This window comes from Phalacrocorax carbo, chromosome 19 (assembly GCF_963921805.1).
Source record: "Phalacrocorax carbo chromosome 19, bPhaCar2.1, whole genome shotgun sequence".
Lineage (NCBI taxonomy): Eukaryota > Metazoa > Chordata > Aves > Suliformes > Phalacrocoracidae > Phalacrocorax > Phalacrocorax carbo.
Window position 1 is genome coordinate 6,068,246 of NC_087531.1, and position 19,856 is coordinate 6,088,101.

Consider the following 19,856-nt stretch of genomic DNA (forward strand, 5'->3'; position numbering starts at 1 on the left):
CAGGCAAGGGCAACTGCCTCCAATACTTGTTTTTAAGGCATATGGTGAGTCTTCTAGAACAAAGACAGGATGAAAAACTGGCACACCGTCATACCAGGAGTCAGGAGAAAACTGGGGATGGTTCTAATTTTGCAAAACCTCATCAGCTGCTGCGGCGTAGGCTGCTCCAAGTTTAGATGACACTGCATCAGTCCTCTCTACCTTTTTTTCAGGAGGAAGAATAAAAAATACATCTACCCTAGTCTGCAGAAATATCAGATGCTAGGAAGGGCTTTGGATAAAACTAGCACTGAGATTTTATTCTTCCAAAACTAAATGAAATTGCATTTTTTTTTCTTGCAAATCCATATTTCCAGCAGGATGCTGAAGAGGTCTGAGTGAGTGGAGGAAATCGCATGAGTTACCTTCCTCACCTTTAGCAGTACCTGCTTGTCCCGTGATTACAGGCTCAACAACCAACTCATATATAGAAGGGATCAGGAGAGAGGTGATTCAAAGCAGCCCCTTAATTCAGGTGCCTCAGGAAGAAAGGTGAACTAAAGGGTACAAAAGGATGCTAAGAAACAACTGGCTCCAAAATTCAACATAAGGGAGCTCTGAAAAGCGCTGTGCTTTTAGACAGTGCTGCAGAGCCCTCCTCCTGAGGCTGAGTGGTGCACAAGCAGAGGTGTTCAAAAAATGTGCAGACATGGCACTTCAGGGCATGGTTTAGGAGCCCTGGGGGTGTTGGGTTGACGGTTGGACTTGATGGTCCTAGAGGTCTTTTCCAACCTTAATGATTCTATGATTTGATGCCCTACCACCTCTCCACCAGCCCTGGAGCAGCATCCACCCTTGAGCAGGGCAGTTCCCTGGGCCGCTGCAGGGAGCAAGCCATGGTTGAGGGGAGGTAAGGTCCAAAACCAATCAACAGAAAAACATGCTTTAGCATTTTGTTTCTAAGCCTCAGTACCCACCACTGAAAGCAGCCATGTGTCAGTCATGGGCCATGCTATCACAATTAACAAGCTAAACAAAGACATCTGTGACCCTAAAAAATCAACAGATGTTGTTCCTTTCTGACTCATGCAGGCAGAGCAGGCATGAGGACAGAGGCAACAGCAAAAAGCCCAGTTTGTTTGCCATTCCTCAGCTCGCAAGCTCCCCAGCTCATCTCCAGGACTGCTGCTGAGCCGCAGAGGCAACATGCTCATAGCAGCCAGGTTTTGGGGAGAAAAACATTGCTCACCTGGAATCCAACAAACAAGTTGTGCCAGCAACTGGGAGGAACTTGGCAGAGGTTTAGCCCAGATACGTCATTGGGTGCAGCCGCTTAGGATAGCCTGGGATCGGTCTTACACAAAAGATCCTGCTCCATCACCGTGTGGCACTGAGACTCCATCCACACGTACGAAAGAGATGCAGAGATGAGCAAGTCTTATGGCCTGAACCTAACATGCACACACACATGCATTTCAACATACATCCTGCATGGGAAAGGGTAGAGGCAGCCTCAGTCTGCCTGGCGGAGGCAGGCGGTTGTGCAGCCGGGGAGCTGTGGGAGTCATGGTGTCGGGGTGCCCAAGCAGGTCCCAGCAGCAAACCTGCAAGGAAAGCTCCTCAGGGTAAATGGGAACACACACTGCGCTGGTGAGCAGCACAGAGATCAAACTGTTATTCACCAATAACGGGCAAAGTCACCAAAATAGAAGTTTTGGAAGATTCCAAAACTATTTGTTAAATAGGGCCAAATTTTGACTAATAGCTTCAGCCAAAATAGAGAAAATAATTAGGAAAACATTGAAATGTGTCAATTTTAGTGTTTCTTCTTTTCTTATTTTTTTTTTTAACTGAAACATTTCACTTCGGAAATGATGAAACATTTAGTCACAGCAGGATCTTGGAGCCTTTGTCCCAGTGAAACAGGAATGTTTATTCAGTTTGTCACTTACTGACAATTTAAATGTCAGGAGGAAATCTGAGTGTTGCTTTTTCATGTAAAAATAATAAAAAAAAACACGTACAAAAGATTTTATCTGGTGGTACAGGGCATTAGAAGCACCTTTCTTGTTGAGGGACTCCCCTGAAGTCCCACAGAGGACAGAGCCACAAGGGATTTGCCAACCTGCACAGAAAAGTGATGGAGTGACCTCAGGGGAGGTCGGGTGGTAAGGGTCCCCCTCAGGAGCCTCTCCCCCCACCAACCCAAGGAGCTGCCCCAAAATGGCCCTGGGAACAGAAACAGTTGAGGGCAATGAAGGCTGGGAGGGACATCAAAGGCTGGTGTGAAAAGCCTCTCAGAGATCCCACAATGGGAGAACCGGGGCCTTCCCCCACTCTTGTGCCCAAGGGTGCTGGGGAAAGCCACGTCCTGCCTCCTCTGTCACGCAGAGTGGCCTCTGCTAAGAAATCAGCCTCTCCCGTGACTGCTGCCTTGGCTTAGTCTTATTTTAGGGGCTGATGAAAAGACTTGGGGTCTTCTCCAAGCTTTACTACTGAAGGGCTGAGTGCCACAGCCAAGAGACTCAGGATCCCACACTCCTCCCTCGCTCCCACATGAGCCCAGATATCCTGTGTCTTCCCTTCCCTTGCTCCCTCCTCCATCAGAAATCCCTGCCCACACATCACGTAGACTTTTCAGGTCCAAGGGCTCGCCACTATGGCTTATTGTCGCAATTTCAGGAGCGATCATTCCTGCCATAGGTGGTACAATATCCACAATAGACCCTGAACTCCACTTTCAGTGCACTGACAGCTTGTCCCAAAACCACACAGACCTTGACCAGATAATGACCTTTAACTACTTCATCCATGGGCCAAACGCTAAGTCAATGCTCTGAACAGCTCTTAAACTAGCCAAGAGGGAACTACGGCAAGAGACGTTTTTCTTAACGCCATTACACAATTGCCTGCCCAAAGCCCGGCTCAGCCACTTCCAAACATTTGGGCAGCACACCCCATTTCCAATGTGTCCCACCATAGGTCTTCTTGGGGCAGACATGGCATGGAGGTTTTTGGGGTCTTGGTGTGGGGTATGAAGACCCCAGCATGCGTCCACATGAACTGCCAGCTGCTGGGAGGAAACCAAGACATGGTGATTACAGCAGAGAGGGAATTGGGAGCTGGGGCATGAAACTAGAGAGGGGAAACATTTAAGCTTTAATCTTGGAAACAGCTTCCTGATAGTAGATTTATGAGCAATGGGAATAGTCTCCTTTGCAGAAGGCTGGAAGCGCTGTTGCACGGGGCTTTAAAAACAAGACCGGATAAAGGAGTATACAATAGACGTGAGGAATGGGTTTCACTTTGACCAGAAAATGGATAGGACCTGATGGTTCACTTCCAGATCTAGCTACCCTAGCCATACATCAGCAGAAAATTTCACACCTGCCTTCTGTGGCATTTGCCCATTTACACGATTAACCAGCAAAGGTTGTCAGAACATTACTGCACTGCTATGAAAGGCATCCAAACAAATGTGACCAGCCCAAATTTCTATCCCCGCTTTCACCCTGCTGCAGCTGTGGAGGTGACCTCTTGGGGCTGCTACAGAACCTCATTTTTCAGCTAATGCCTGGGTGTAGTAGCCAGAACCCGGGCTTGACACATCCGACTTTTGTGCCGGAGCCCGTGTAAGGGGTATTTTCATTAATACATGCGTCTTGTTTGACTTGGACGTTGAAGTAGCTGAACTCTTTCTGACTTAGTTCTCCCTGTGTATATATCACACTTTCCTGTAATCAGCCTTTCCTTTTTTCCCGACTTGGCCTCTCCCAGTGAGTTCTTGGGTATCGATTTTCTTCAAGGTTGCTTTAGTGCTGCTGAAGGATGTTCAAGTGACAGCTCTAGCAATCCAAGCACTATATTCGCCTGTGAAAGCCATCCAGCTCAGGCAGCCGCAATGCAGGCTTCACAGCTCCTCACTCCCCTGGCCCCGCTTCCAGCCTCCGTATGACCAGATTACAGCAAGGGGTGAAAAAGCTAAAGCAGCCAACAAGAGCAGCACCTCTCCATACTTAGCAGAGATTCCCCTGCCTTCCTTCGTACACATCCTCTAGCAACCACGGGTGAACATCAAGCTGCTCGGCTGCGTGCGGCTAAGCCCCCATCACATTGGGCTGGAGCAGCTGTGCAGATGAACAACACAGACTGCAGCTGGCTCCGATTTGGTGCCCAAGAGGCTGTGGCAGAGCTGACGATCCCCAGGGCTTTGTGCTCTGCTCTCAGATCCTTCATCAGGGTCTGCTGGGAAGCTTGCCCGAGGCTCAGCCTCATAAAACTGCCGAGCCAGTGCCCTGAGAAGGGATTAGATGCGAAAGTCTGTGACCTCATCTGAGTACAGCAAGTCAAAAGCACTCTGACTTCAGGCTTATTGCCCCACAAAAACATCAGTGAAATAATTTCATTAATCCCCAGGGCCTCATTTCCTTCCTTCCCTCAGCCAAGCTGAAGCTTAAAATAGTACTTTGCATTCCTCATATTTCACTCCAAAACTAATTAACACCCAATCAGCCAAAAGCTCTTCTCACAGCAGCCTGGCTTGATCATGCAACCTGCCCACCCTTGGCAACAGCAAAAGCACCCTACCGGGCTCCCAGCTCCACTCAAAAGATGTTTCTGATGGAGCATCTGGAGACAACTGCACTAAGGCAACAGAAAACAGAAAAACAGTGAAATTAAAGCCCCCACATGCAGCCTTACCTCTGTCCCACGTGCACACAACTCTTGCATGCCCATAAACAAACTCACACTGTGGTAATTCCCCGACACTGCAAGCACGGCTGCTCTTCACCAGCTTCTAGCAACCCCTAAAGGCAAAAACCCAGGTTACCTTCTGCCTCCTCGTGTTGGTACCTGCACCACAATGCAGGGCTAAAACCACACTCCAGCCTGCTTTCCTGGGAGCATGGAAACAAAGAGGCAATTTTTAATTCAGATAAAAGGGCCGGGCAAAGCCCTCAGGTTCAGGGCAGGGAGGAGGACAGGAAAGAAGATGGAGTATGGGTCTTTCTTCATTTGGACTTCACAGCTATTTCACACTGTCTCAGTAGCCCAGGCCAAGCATGAGTTGTGGGAGACTCTAGCCCGGGAACGGCTAGCAGAAAGCGGGCATTGAAGTAGAAGGACAGGCTCAGGGTCGGAGTGACCTTGGGCCCAGCTGTTGTTGACTGGTAAAGGAGTGTGAGAAACAAGTAACTGCTAATTGCAAGGCTGAACACAAGAGATAAGCATGGGAGGAGTTGGCATCTACCTCCCAGCCAATGATGAGCTGTGCTTTTGCAATATGTATGAGCTAATTAACGAACGGTATAAAAGATATTTGCTAATTGCCAATAAACGAGACTTGATGATCATCATCGGATGGTGCCTGTCTCCCGCTGGTTTTCCGTCAAATGGTGACCCCGACGTGATACCACGGACGGTCCAGCGTAGGGTTCGGGTCCTGCAAGCAGAGGGACGGCAAAACAGACAGCGCAGCTGGTCTGCGTACCCTGGGCGACCACATAGGTGGGCTCAGCCGATACGTGCTGCCGAGACCTTGGGAGCTGCAACGGCGCCGACGAGCACAATGGAGAGGCAAGCAGCATATGATTTCTTTACATCTCTTTTAGAGAGGCGTAACATTAAGGGTATAGATTTACGTAAAGAACTACCGTTGCTGATAAGCTGGGGATGCGAGAAGGGACACTTTGTAAACCCACATACGGTGCATGAACTGGCAGAGTGGAGAAAGGTGAGGGACAGTTTGTGGGAGGCGGTGTTAGAGGATGATAAAACTGCCAAGAAAATGAGTAAGCTATGGAAGGTAGTACATAACGAGTTATTGCAGATACAAGCAGAAAAGCGAGCTGTGCAGCAAGCTGTCTCAGCTCAAGAGCGAAATCGGAGCTACGGCTCAGGCTGGGGACTTAGCTCCCCGGGCCCGCCTGCGGTTTCAACTGTCTACCTGCCCCCTGGGCCGGCAGACCCCTCAAACATGCCCTCGTCACCCGCAACTCCCGCTACTGCGAATAACCAGCCCGCAACGGTACCGGCTCCCGGCTTAGACCAGGAGCCGATGCCTGGAGCGGAATCTGACTTGGTAGAAGCCATTGCACGGGAGCGGCGAGGGGCATGGGCGGCATTAGCGCGGGAGGGGGCAGAAAAGGGTGATCCTGAATTAGTTGAAGCCGGTGGTACTCTCGCTTTTCCGGTAATTTATAGACCGAATCCTGGGGGAGGACTGCAGGCGGAGATTACTGCGTTAGACTGGAAATTATTGTCCCAATTACGGTTCACTGTTAGTCAGTTCGGAGTATCGAGTGAGCCTGTAAGACAAATGCTGGACTATCTGTTCACTGCACATGTCTTGTTGCCTGCCGATATTAAAGGGCTCGCCGAGTTGATTTTTTCGCCACACCAAAGATTGCTGTGGGAGGCTCACTGGCAAGCTGAGGCACAGGCGTCAGCTGCAACCCAGAGGGCACCGGGAGACCCCCTTCAAGGCGTTACCATGGATGAACTGTTAGGACTGGGAGCGTTCTTTAGAACGGAGGCACAGGTTTTATTGGGACCAGAGAAGTGTAGAGAAGCGATGAGAGTTGCTCGAGCAGCTATGACTAAGGTTAAGGATACAGGAGGGATCCCCTTTTATATGGGAATAAAACAAGGGAGAGCCTATGATGATTGTTTGTGGGATTGGGTGATAGATGACGATAAGACAGCGGAAAAGTTAATGAAACCTTGGCGGGAAGTGATTAACTGTATGAAAAAATATAAAACTGAAAAAAGATTAGCAACAGCCGCCTCTGATCGGCTAGACAGCTGTGACCCCAATGCTGGAAAGATTGGAATTGGCTTAGACAATCTCTCTCCTCCCTTCTCGGGGATCCCAGTTGTCGTACCTCGAAGGCCCCTTATTCCCCCCCCTCCCGCCCCTGATAAATCTACATCTGTAGAAACTAGCGGAGGAGGAATAAGCTTGGGAAAGGGAGGTGAAGATATTGAAAATTTATGTGATGTAGTCTCTCCGGTGGAGGAAAATAAGCCGAGCACGTCTAGTCACCGTTCTGTGCCTGCTGTGCGTAGCCAGGTTGACTGGCGAAAAATCGGGTTAGAGGCATTACAGAACGGGGACCTAGAGACCGCCGATTTGTTAGCTCAGGCTTTCCCTGTCATCTATCAACCGGACCCTGCTAACAATCAAAATTTATTCGCACACCATAATCCTCTTGATTGGAAAATTTTTATGAAGGGCCCATTGCTGTGTCAATGTGTTATGGAAAACTCCAACCATGCTACTAAAAGCATTTTAATTACACTTCCCCTAGACGCAGGCATTGAGGTGATGCTTGAACGCATGAGTCGGGTACCTCCCGGCCCCCGAGCTATGTTAGTTGAAGCATTGAGGGAAGTTGGGCAGGGAATGGTACACGTTCAGCAACAAGTTTGTGCCGCTCTCGCCCCATTGGGTCCAGCCAAAAACTCTCAACAGTAACCAAAGAGGGTCACTGCCACATGGACTTTCCCAATCCCACTGACATGGCTCACAGCAGAGCCAGTATGGGTCGGGCAGTGACCGCTCAAACGGGAAAGTCTACAACAAGCCTGTATATTAATAAAACAACAATTAGATCAAGGACATCTCAAGCTGTTACATGATCTACGGGCAGTAAATCAGCAAATGCAAGCGATGGGGGCTTTACAGCCTGGCCTTCCAAATCCAGCCATGCTACCAACTGACTGGCATTTACTAATTATCGACTTAAAGGACTGCTTTTTTACTACAAAGCTGCATCCTCAGGATACCCAGCGGTTTGCATTTACATTACCGGCAATCAACAGAGAGGGTCCTGACTTACGCTTCGAGTGGACAGTATTGCCACAAGGCATGCAGAATAGCCCTACTCTGTGTCAACTCTTCGTAGATGCTGCATTGAAAGAAGTGAGGCAGCAATGGCCGGACACTATAATTTACCATTACATGGATGACATCTTGTTTGCGCAAGTACAACCTTTCTCAGCACAGCAAGAATTATATTTACAGCAACAGCTCCAGCTACACGGCCTAGTAATAGCAGCAGAGAAGGTTCAACGTTCACCGGTATGGAAATACCTTGGGTGGCGCATCAGTGACTCTCAATTCTTCGCCCAATGTTAAAGGGCACTGACCCTGCCGCGCCGGTCCGACCGACTGCTGAACAACACACTATGATACAACGTCTTAGCTCCGAGATCGTCCAGAGAGCAGTAGACCGCCTGGACCCCGATCTCCCCATCGATCTCCCCATACTCCATGGTTCTACTCACATTTTGGGTGCACTTACTCAGTGCAAAAAGAAAAAGGGGGAGAAGATAAGGGTGTTGGAATGGCAAAAGTTTTGTTTGTGCAAAAGTTTTGTTTGTATTAAATCACTTATGCCTATTTGCAGAACACGATAACCCTCCTGCGTGGGTGCGTCAGTACAACACATTGCAGGTATCCCTCACAACCCAACGGGTCAAGCAATAGTGGAACGAGCTAATGGGTTGCTGAAAACCTATGTTCAAAAGTATGCAGATATAAAAGACCCGCAAGAGCGGCTGGTAAAAGCACTGTTTGTGTTAAACTATTTGTGTGTATTTGGCTCTGAGGGAGTGCCTGCTGTCATCGTTCACTATAGACAGAAAAAGGACGAACGGGAGCTACCCCGAGTTTGGGTCAAATACAAAGACCCGCATACGGGTGTATGGTCAGGGCCTGTGGAGGTTTTATATTGGGGGAGGGGGTATCTCTGTGTTTCTACCCCTACAGGGCCGCAATGGATTCCAGCTAGATGTGCCAGACCCGCCACCTCCCCCACACAGCGCGACGCAGAACAGTTGCCCACCGCGGCACCAGCCGAAGCGGCACCTGAACGGTTGGGATCAGCAGAAGGAACCCAGAGGAGCGCTGTGCAGCACTCACCAGTGAATAACCACGGTCCAGGAGGAACAAAGGTCCCAGAGGGTGCATAGCGCCCGAGGTTTGGTCTGGTTTCGACCGAGAATACAAGGCGGACTGATAATGAGCTCTGCTGAACAGAAATTATGGGTATTAGCCCTTTTAAGTGTATGTAGCACTGCCTTTGTGCCTAACGTTTTTGACCCACGAGAAAATATCTGGGTCACGCTAGCTAGATCATTGAATACAACTAGCTTTTGTGCCAGCCTAGCAATGCCTGACTCCCCATTTGTCACATGTCTTATTGGGGTGCCTTTAAGTAATGCAACCTTTATGACCTTTGCCCAGTCCGTAGCAGAGCTGCGACAGCAGCATAATATAACTCGGAAGCGTCCCTTTAAGTGGCGTGACGCCCCTTCGGTGTTTGTTGAGTATGATATCTGGGATGATATACTCCCCGTAGGCCCAGAACCACAAGAGCTTGCCCTTGTGGGCTCTCTTACTGCTACTGCTTGGTGTAACTATACCTCTGTAAATATATCACGCTCTAACAATATGCCTATTGCGCTACCTGCAGGTTTGTTTTTAATTTGTGGAGATCGGGCTTGGCCTGGCATCCCGTCACATATAAAGGGAGAGCCTTGCTCTATAGGTCGCCTAACGTTTCTTACCCCTAACACTTCAATGATTTATCAACATCATAGAAAGATGAGAAGCGAAAGGAGCACTCATAAGTTTGAGGATAACTGTGACTCTACAGCTGAATTTTGGAATCCTACAAAGATCGTAGCTGTTTCCTTCTTGGCTCCTGGAGCTGGTGTTGCTCAAAGCCTCACGACATTAAACAAGCTAGGGTGTTGGCTAGCTAAGCAAACAAATGCCACATCAAAGGCATTATCTGACTTATTACTAGATGTAGACTCTGTAAGACAGGATGATCCATGGCATTGGTTTAACAGCTTGTTTAATGGATGGGGCATTGGCAATTGGATCAAGAGTATTTTGCAGATGGGATTAATAATATTTATACTGTTTATTATTATATTAATGTATGTCCCTTGTATATCGCAATGTATGCAACAAATGATGGAAAGAAGTATGAGTGCCGTGTTCCTTTCTCAAGGAACAAAAGAAAAAGGGGGAAATGTGGGAGACTCTAGCCCGGGAACGGCTAGCAGAAAGCGGGCATTGAAGTAGAAGGACAGGCTCAGGGTCGGAGCGACCTTGGGCCCAGCTGTTGTTGACTGGTAAAGGAGTGTGAGAAACAAGTAACTGCTAATTGCAAGGCTGAACACAAGAGATAAGCATGGGAGGAGTTGGCATCTACCTCCCAGCCAATGATGAGCTGTGCTTTTGCAATATGTATGAGCTAATTAACGAACGGTATAAAAGATATTTGCTAATTGCCAATAAACGAGACTTGATGATCATCATCGGATGGTGCCTGTCTCCCGCTGGTTTTCCGTCAATGAGTCAATCAGCATGACTGTGCAGATTACGGAGCATAACTGCAAAGGAAGGGATGCAAGCCTAAACTGCACAGGAAGCCTCACCAGGAGAGCTCTGAACTCGTTACCCCATGAGACACCAAGCCCCCTTGCTACAAGATCTTTCTTGCTCGAGGACCACATGCACCAGGCACGGGCTCAGAGGATCACAGACAAGGTGCAGGCAGGGACTGTGGACCAGGAAAGGCTGTAACGAGCATCCCAAACACATGGAGAAGACATGGCAGCTACAGAGGCGGGAGCAGAGGTCAGTGTGTGCTGTCTCACACCGAACACCCCATACTTCACACCTCTGTTTTTCACCCTGAACTTCCACCCACGGACTGAATGCCAGGGCAGACTTTGTGCTCCAGCCAATCTCAGGAGCACCAGCCCTCGCTCGCTGTGTCAGCAGGACAGCCTCATTAATGCAACCATCAGGAATGCATGGCAGGACCTTAGATCTGGAGTTCGCTTTGTGTTGGCTACAGCCCATGTCAGAAGACAACCCCAGCCCCCAGAGACAAGGTGGCCTTGTCTCATGGCCCCTCCATCCATCCATCCTGCAGCACGTCCACGGCAGGAGGACAGCACGACAGCACACAGCCTGCAGCGAGCACAGACCAGTTCTTCCCAAGGGCCATCAGCAGTGGAAAGACAAAGCCCTCCTGTGCCTCAGCTGGGTTAGGCTTGAAAATGTTTCCAAAGGGCAATATGGAAAATCCTGTTGCCAGAGAAGCTGCAACAGAATTCTGCCCATGGGGCAGCTCCAAGTCAGATTTATGGCTCTGTGCAACAGGAGATGGCTCGTCCTCTCGGTTTAGGCTGCGCACCTAGCAACCAGGCCTTACATTTACTGGTTCAGTAAAAACCCTGAACGTACACAAACCCCACACCAAGCGCTCTGCACCTCTGCAGAGAGCTCTGTCTTCTCCAACTGGAGGCCATGAAGAGGCAGAAGAGCCAGACCCTCTCCCCAGAAGAAGGGAACCCCTCAGAAGACATAAGACAAGGGCCGAGAGGTAGCTTTTTCCTGTCCCCGAAGCTGTGACTAGCCCTGCTCCCACACAGGAGCGAGGCCTCGGGCAGCAGGGTGGTTCATCCCCATTAATCCTGGATCCCTCTCAGGATGCCACCCAGGAGGTGCCCCAAAACAGAGAGGAGCCCTGAAGAGCCGCAGGAAGGGCTGACACCTCTCCTGGGTGCAAGGGAGTCACACCAGCCTCCTCCCCCCACTCGGGTCCCCCCCAACACAGGGGGCCGCAGGCAGCCCCTCAGCCAGCCCCGAGCTCGGGCACTCCCCGGGGCAGCGGGACTGCCGGCCCCCACGGCTCAGCAAACAGACCCCGGTCCCACCCCAGCAAGCCCAGAGGGCCCAGGGCCACTCACAGCCAGACGGCCACGGCCCCCAGTGTCACAGAGACCCCACGCAGAGCCCACAGCAGCATAACCCTGTCACGTGGTCCCCCCCCGCCCCCCGCGTCATCCCTGCGTGTGGCAGTGGGGGTGGCGCAGGTCCACGCCCAGTGAGTGCGGGCCTGAGGCCGCCCCGCCCCCATAGCCCCCCAGTACGTGCCCAGCCCCTCCATAATCCCCCCATAACACCCCCAATACATGCCTGGCCCCCCCCATAACCCCCCGGTACATGCTCTGCCCCCCCATAACTCCCCTGGTATGTGCCCAATATCCCCATAACCTCCCAATATGTGCCCGGCCCCCCCATTACCCCCCCCAGTATGTGCCCAGCCCCTCCATAACCCCCAAATACATGCTCTGTCTCTCCATAACCCCCCAACACGTGCCCAGTCCTGTGCCCATCCCCACTGTCCCCCTGGCAGCCCCTCCACCCCGCAGGCAGCCCCCTCTGCCCCATCTCCCCAGGCACCCTGCTCCCCACTGACACTGGGGTCACACCGGGCTGTGTCTCCGCAGGTTCCTCACCTCCAAGGAGCAGTTCCATGCCTACCTGCAGGCCAGGGGTAAGCCGGGCAGCCAGGCAGGCCATGGGGGTGAGGAGGAGGAGGAGGAAGAGGTCGAGGAGAAGGAGGAGGAGGAGGTTGGCAGCTGCCAGAGCGAGCCCCCTGCCAAACAGGTGAGGACAGAGGACCTCAGTCAGGACAGGGAAAGTCGAGAAGATGCTGGAGCAGAGGATGAGCCCACGGAGCGTAAGTGGGCCCGGGTGCAGAACAAGAATAGGCTGTGTATGAAACCCACCCACTACGAGCAGAGCAGGCTGTGCCCGTTGGTAATGCAGGTAGGCATGGGGTCCTGCTCTGGGGCAGGCAAAACCACCTCCGTTGGCTGGCTGGGAGAGGGTGAAGTGGGATGAGCTGAGCAGGACAAGTAAAGCCTCAGCTTCCCTGAAGCAGTAGCTCTAAAATGTCCCCTCAAGTGGGTATGTTGCTGCCCTTTGGCAGCACATTCCAACAGTCAGCTTCCTGGGAGCGTTTCATGGGGCACCCAGCATCATCTAGGGAGCGGTGGGTGCTCAGAGCAGTTCTGGCCCCTCTCTGGGCTGGGGCAGACCCAGGCTCACCCTGCTTGTGCTGGAAGGTACAGGTATGCCCACGCGGGCAAGCAGAGGGCAGAGGTTTTAACCTTCTTTTTATTATTTTAAGGGGTGTGCAGAGAAGTGCTACTTTGGCCTGCGGTGCCGCTTCCTTCACGACATTAGCGAGTACATAGCCACGAAGCCGGCTGACCTGGGGCACAGCTGCGTGCTATTCGAAACCTTCAGCAAGTGCATTTATGGCATCACCTGTTGCTTTGCCCAGGCCCACCTTGGGAATGGCTACCAGAACGTCATCAACACAGACCTGGCCAAGCAGTGGGAAGGGAAGTCGCTGGTGAGGAACAATCTCTCCAAGGACCTCCAGCACCAGCTGCGCAAGAGGAAGTTTATCTTCAAGAAGGCTGATGAGTACCTCCATGGTCTGACCAAGCCCCATGGTGGTGGTGGGAAGGGAGGCAAAGCCACGGGCTGCTCTACAGAGGAGCAAGAGGTGTCCAACTGCACAACACCTTAGGAGGGCCTGGGAGACAGCCCTGAATGTCCTGTGCTACCAGGGCCAGAAGATCCCAAACCAGACGCCTTGCAGAGTCCTGGCCCCGCAGGTGGCAAGGAGGCTTCCTCTGTCAAAACAGTGGGTCCGGTGACAGATGAAAACATGATAAAGCTGCAGTCACATGAGAAGAAGGTGAGAGTTTGATCAAGGGCTGTCGTCTCTTGTGTACCTGTCAAGTGGTTGAAATTGTGCTTGGGCAGACAGAAGAGACCTCTCAGCTGGGTGAGAGGCAGGCAGAGGACAGAGCTGCCTGGGGACCGCGTTACTGTCATGAGGGGAAGGATGCAGGAAGGTGAGCTCTTGGGTGTGGTGTCGTCCTTGGAGGGGTGAGAACCAAGAGAAGCTGCAGCCCCTTGCACATGAAGGCGAGCAGGGGCTGAGTCGTCAGAGAGGGTGATGATCTGCAAGGCGAGCAGAGGCTGGTGCTGGTTGGTTTGTGTACTGCACAGTGCTCTCCTGGGGTGACCTCCTTCCTTCCCTCTTCATCATCCCCGTCCTTGCATCCCTTAGCATCTGTCATTGCTTTGAGTTTTCTCTAAGCTGAGCAGTAAAAACAAATTGTGCAGTTCAAGTTTCTGTTTTTTTTATCCAAAAGATACATATTCTTGGAATAGTTGAGGTTCTTGAATAAAACCGGTGATTTTCTGGGTTTCCCACTGAGTTTTACCCAAGGCAAATGATAAAATTGGTAACTGGAATATCTCCCTGTTCAATCACTGCTGGTTCATCTCTGCTAACTTGCTCCTCTGTCCTTGTTGTTTTCCAGTTGGAAATCCAAGGCAAGCTCTACTTGGCTCCACTGACCACAGTAGGTAGATAATTCTCTTTTGTCAAAATTTGCCGTTGCCACATTTGGGACAGACCAAATCTCCTGACAAACCAACTCTCTGCTGTCTCTGTCAGTGCAGTAACCTCCCTTTCCGAAGGATATGCAAGCGCTTCGGGGCAGACATCACCTGTGGAGAGATGGCTGTGTGCACAAACCTGCTTCAGGGCCAGTCTTCCAAGTGGGCTCTCCTCAAATGACATCATACCGAAGATATTTTTGGTGTGCAGGTGGGTGCTATCATCTTGGTAACCAAAGAAATGATAACTCACGTCTAAGGAGAAAAGCTGCTTCTTGAACTCATGCAACCTGTCCCCCTTTGGTAGCTGGAGGGAACGTTTCTGGACACGATGACCAAATGTGCAGAGCTCCTGAACCAGACAATTGAAGTGGACTTTATAGATGTCAATGTCAGGTGTCCCATTGACCTGGTCTACAAGAAGGTAAGGAGATGTTCTGCAGCATGTTTTGCTTCCTTCAATAGATACTTGTCTTTTGCCTCATCATCCGCTACCTGATCTGCTCCTGCCAGTCTGATCCAGAGCTCCCAGTTCATTTATGGGCACTAGACTTCAGTGAGAAGGCAAATAAGCTGTTCAAAGAGCAGGGAATGGTTAGCTGTCTCTGCCTGGCAGCAGGCAGAAGGTGCGAGGGAAAAGGGCTGTGGGGATTTTTGTTGAAGAGTCCTCCTTCTCCAAGTCTTGAGATGCTCGAAGTCTCACCTGCATTCCCTGAGCAGAGGGCTGCTGTTGAGCACCTCCAAGAGGCTCTTCACAGTGCAAGGAGGCAGAAAGGCTTGACTGTGCCACTTTTTGTCCCCCAGGGAGGAGGCTGTGCTCTGATGACTCGGTCCAACAAGTTTGAACAGATTATCCATGGGATGAACTCGGTGAATCAGATCACCTGCCAGCAATGGGAGATGAGCCAATGGAGCTGACTCATGCCTTGGCCCAGCCTCACTCTCCCATTTCTGCAGGTGCTGGACGTCCCGCTGACTGTGAAGATACGGACAGAAGTGCAAGGAAAGATTAACATGGCTCATAAAATAATCCCCAAGATCTGGGAATGAGGAGCATCCATGGTCACGGTACAGGGATACTTGCTGTGGCATGAGGTTGCTGGCTGGTGCCTGGGGAACTCTGCTTGCGTGTCAGCCTAGAGCACAATGTGGGGGTGACCTTACCCTTCCCCACAGCTGAGCAGCTCTTTCAAACACCTTTGACCAGCTGCATACTACCTTTTACTGTTTTCTGCTAATAACAGGGAAAAATTCAGATGCAGAGAGCGTTTTTCCCCATGCCCCTGAGCCATGTATCCATTACAAAGGGAGGTGGCTCCTGCAGTGCTCTGGAACAGAGGTTTCAGCCAAATAAGCCTCATTATAGCAAGGCTGGGGAAGCAATGGGACATCTCATTTGCATGGGGATGAGTAGTTCCTGCCCACAGTGGATATTCCCTTTCACTGTGAACAGTCACTTCCTGCTCTGGCTTGCAAATAGCCAAAACATTCCTCAGAAAGCATCTGGCCCTTTCTCAGCTCTGCTAACCACTTCCACAGCCTGGTCTGTAAGCAACTGGCTGGGCTGTAGATTCAGAGGGATCCCTTACCCCAGCCTGGTGTCATGCCTTTGCTGAAGCACCTTCCTCCAGCACTTCTGTTCTGCCCTGCATCCTCCAGGGCATTCAGTGAGATCTCCCTATGACTTTCTTCCCCAGCTTCACAGCCAATTCAGGGAACAGCAATACACAAGGGGCGCTGACTGGGACTACATAGCAGAATGTGCTAAAATAGCAAGCCCCATGCCTCTTTTTGGTAGGTGTTTCTGTTGTTTTGTCATGTGGACTGAAAATGCCACGTATTGGATTTCAAATATCTTTAAAAAAAAATAAAAAAAAAACAACCAGGCTCCCAAGGACATTTAGCCTGGGGGAAAGGTTGGAGTATCCCTACTGCTGCTGAGGACGTGATGGAGTGAGTTGCCAGCAGCTCCCATGCAGCCCGGGCCTGCCCCATGTGCTGGGGGCCAGGCGTGATGAGCACTGAGCAGAGTAGGAGGGGAAGGGACAGGTGGGACACAAACCACTTGGTTTTTAGCAGGTGCTTTCTGCCTTGGGCACCATGGCACAGACAGTCCCAGCTAAACCTTCAGGGTAGGAGTTGGGAGTGGAGAAGAGAGGAGAAGGCTCCCCTTTTCCTTGTAAAGGGAATGTTAATCACAAACACTCCCGGGAGTCTCTAAACAGGAGCCCCAGAGCCTCTTTGGACAATCTGGCCTTTGGACCCTGTGTCCATTTTGAATTTTATCCTATGCCCGGATTAACTTATTTTTGACTTGCCCTCATGTATCACTTTGACCTCTGGCTTCTCCCATCCTTCTAGACAGGAAACAGTGATATTTTGTCTTATGAAGATGCTAATTGAGCCATGCAGATGGGCGTTTCAGGAATTATGATTGCAAGGCAAGTGTCTGTGTTTCCCCTTTGCTTCTGAGCATTATTGGTGCAAGAAAAAAAAAAAGGAATTAAAAAAATACCTGAACAAGCCCAAAACATGAGAAGTTTCCTCTTGGTGAAACTACTCTTTGAAAACTGGTAAAATCAGTTTGCATCTGTGAGAACTTACAGCAGATTCCTGTTGGAACTCTAAAAATAGAGCAGCGTTGGCTTGCAAATAAGTGCTGGAAAGTCTCTTAAATTAGTTGGCATCTTCAGAAGCATCAGTCATGGGAACAACAATGCATGTGTTTTTTTTTTCACTACAGAGGGTTGCTCATCAAACAGTGGCTTTTCACTGAAATTAAGGAACAGAGACACTGGGATATCTCCTCCAGTGAGAGGTTTGATATCCTCAAAGATTTCACCAACTACAGCCTTGAGCACTGGGGATCAGATACTCAGGGAGTGGAGAAGACCAGGAAGTTCCTGCTGGAATGGCTCTTGTTCCTGTGCAGGTAATTGTCCCCAGCTGAGAGGATCTTCAACACAGCACACCTGTGCCATTTGAGCACTAGCACACACTGCCGTTACATTTCGCTGCAGGTATATTCCAGTTGGCTTATTAGAACACCTACCTCAGAAAATTAACGAGCAGCCACCTTACTACATTGGGAGAGACTATCTGGAGACACTGATGGCGAGCCAAAACGTGGACAATTAGATTAAATTCAATGCTTTATTACCTTATTTTAATTTAAATTGCTAGGAAGGGACATCGCAGAGCCCCACAAAGTCACTGTGCCTGCATGCATCCTCCAAAGAGGGGGTGATGACTCTTTCCCATCAGTCTAAGAGGTTATAAGAAAGCAGCAAGGGTTAACCAGTGCTTTACTTTGAGGTTTTAACCGAGCTTGAAGTTGCCATAAAGAGCTCTCTCGACCCCTGTATCTGCTTCAGCAGGTTATCTGATACCCGCTGCAAATCTAGAATAGATATCCTCTCTCATGACACGCTGTTCATCCCAGGACAGTCATCAGAACCAACAGAGCAAAGTGCAACAATGGGACATCTCAGGCTTTCAGCATCAGACCCCTCCATGCTCTGCCCAGACAGTCCCACCCCACCAGGCCTGTACAGACACATTTTTCATTATCTGATCTTTGAGTTCATGCAACAAAGTGCAGGAAATGTTTCTCCCCACACCTACGAGTCAACAGGCACTGGCTTGAAATTACTTTGCAAGCAAAAAGCCAGCTAAAATGAGAGCTGGAGCAGGCAACTGCTATTTCCCATCTCATGGAAATGGAGATTAGCAAAAACAAAGCATGGCTACAGCCGCCTCTGGTTTTGCTAATCCTCAGCCATTTTGTTAGTACTATGAACAGCTGCCTAAAACCACATTACAAGTACATCAAGTTTTGATTAGAATTTTTAAATGCCATTTTTCCAAGCAGAACCTGTCCACATTAGGGTGCACAAAGCTTTGTAACCTGTAGTCTTTACAGTACCATGTAGTAGATATTTATAGCCATAAGAACTCAGGATTTTAAAGCAATTTTGGTTTATTCATTAAAGGTCATTTTAAGGAGGCACTAACCAGAAGCAGTTCTCTAAACACACGCTATTTCTGCTTTTGTGCTGTAGATTCAGGCTCTTGCTATGCAGTTCTATGCCCTGCTGGGATACTCTCTCTGACATGTCTTATGGAAAGTTTTAGTGATGCTGTATTGAACCAGCATCCAGAAAATAAGTTAAGCCTCCTTGACTATAAAGAAAATTACTCTGCACTGAAAATACATGTGTTCCAAAGTGTGAAACAGATGCAGTCTTAAGCTAGGATAAATCTGATCGCAGTAGAACTGGCTTACATCATTCTAGGATCTGACCTTAATACTTTTTGGCACTAGCAGGGTTTTGGCTCTGCACAAGCAAGGCAAGGGTGGGGAGGAGCTTTTCAGAGGCTTGTGTTGATTTTAGGCATGTCATTGCCAGCCATAAGACTGATATTCAGGTCCCCAAACTTAGGAACCCATTTTGGCATCAACTCTCGGTGACTCCCCAGAGAGAGCGGCATTGCCCTTATCTAGATGCTGCATCCCCCCAGCACTGCAGTTAAAGCTCAGCACCAGAGGTGGTTTTGTGCAGCAGGCCTAAGTTTTTGGGAGGGTAAAGGCTTGGTTTAATACATCTGACTGCAGACACCTTTGCTGTAGAGCCACAGGGCCAGGCAACAGCTGGGTACTGGTAGCTCTGCTGTACCGAACATAAGCCTCTCATTTTTTGTTCTGTTTTGTTCCTTCCTTTCTTCCAGTGAGATGCTTCTGGGACCTGTACCTACCAGCTTCACCTTCCTGCCTAAACACAAGGAAAATTCCTACAGATAGGGCTGATAAGGCCCTTTCCCACAGCATTGAGTCAAGAGGAGGCATTAGGATGGTGTGTGTCAAGGAGCGGGATTGCTCAGCTGCACTCTGAAATGAAATAGTTTTATGTTTTTAGAAGCGCAGTTGCCTTCACGCCTCCAGCATTGGTCCCTGCCATGAGTTACACAGCAGATGGTCTTACGCAAACTTGCGGTCAGAGGTGTCTCCCTGAAAGAGAGCAATCTGTTTAACAGGACACAGACCAGGAGAAACCTCTGGCCTCCAGTTCACAGCAGGAGTTGTCTCGACACCCCCACACCACACACTGTTCACATAGCCAGAGTGAGAGGCCTCTGTTCCTACCAGGATGTCCTTGGTAGTGCCAAATCCTCCAAGAACAAGGAGGGGATGTACTAACCCAATCCCTGTGGTCCTGTAGAGCACAATCAGCCCCAGCATCTTATCACTGGATGTTGTGCAGAATCCAGTCCTTCATTGGAAGCATGCAGCAGTGGGTACAGTCTCCTGGCTGTCACACCCAGGAAAGGACAGCCCCCTCCAAGGGGGATCCAGAGCTACTTGTTTCCCCATTGGGAGAGTAAAACCCTGACAGCACTACCAGAGAGGGCTGGGGGAAAGCATGCCACCAAGTGACACTGCATGACCTTCCCTCCAATCTGTCACACCAGTCAATGCAGCACATAGAGGCACAGCCAGAGTCCCTGATGCATTTGCTGTGTGGCCCAGGCAGGAGCAGCCCTTCCCCACAGCCTGGGCACCCCACGCCACACGGGTACC

General features: G+C 50.1%; 1 protein-coding gene and 1 long non-coding RNA gene across 2 annotated transcripts in view; one reads left to right on the forward strand and one right to left on the reverse strand.

The window, feature by feature from the left end:
* LOC135316309 (uncharacterized) overlaps positions 1-4,923 on the reverse strand; it is a 47,667-nt gene extending 42,744 nt beyond the window's left edge. Inside the window, exons 1-2 of the long non-coding RNA XR_010375707.1 lie at positions 1,229-4,923; positions 405-536 (exon numbers count right to left, since the gene is read on the reverse strand). This is a non-coding gene — a long non-coding RNA (uncharacterized LOC135316309). The remainder of the gene's footprint in view (positions 1-404; positions 537-1,228) is intronic.
* Positions 4,924-12,305: 7,382 nt separating this feature from the next.
* DUS3L (dihydrouridine synthase 3 like) lies at positions 12,306-19,189 on the forward strand. The gene is given in 12 exon segments (XM_064469413.1): positions 12,306-12,622; positions 12,987-13,571; positions 14,200-14,241; positions 14,337-14,489; positions 14,586-14,702; positions 15,083-15,148; positions 15,236-15,346; positions 15,976-16,072; positions 16,644-16,719; positions 17,022-17,210; positions 17,299-17,424; positions 19,004-19,189. Coding segments are annotated over 12 exon segments (1,689 nt in total). The 5' UTR covers positions 12,306-12,571; the 3' UTR covers positions 19,080-19,189.
* Positions 19,190-19,856: the final 667 nt, after the last annotated feature.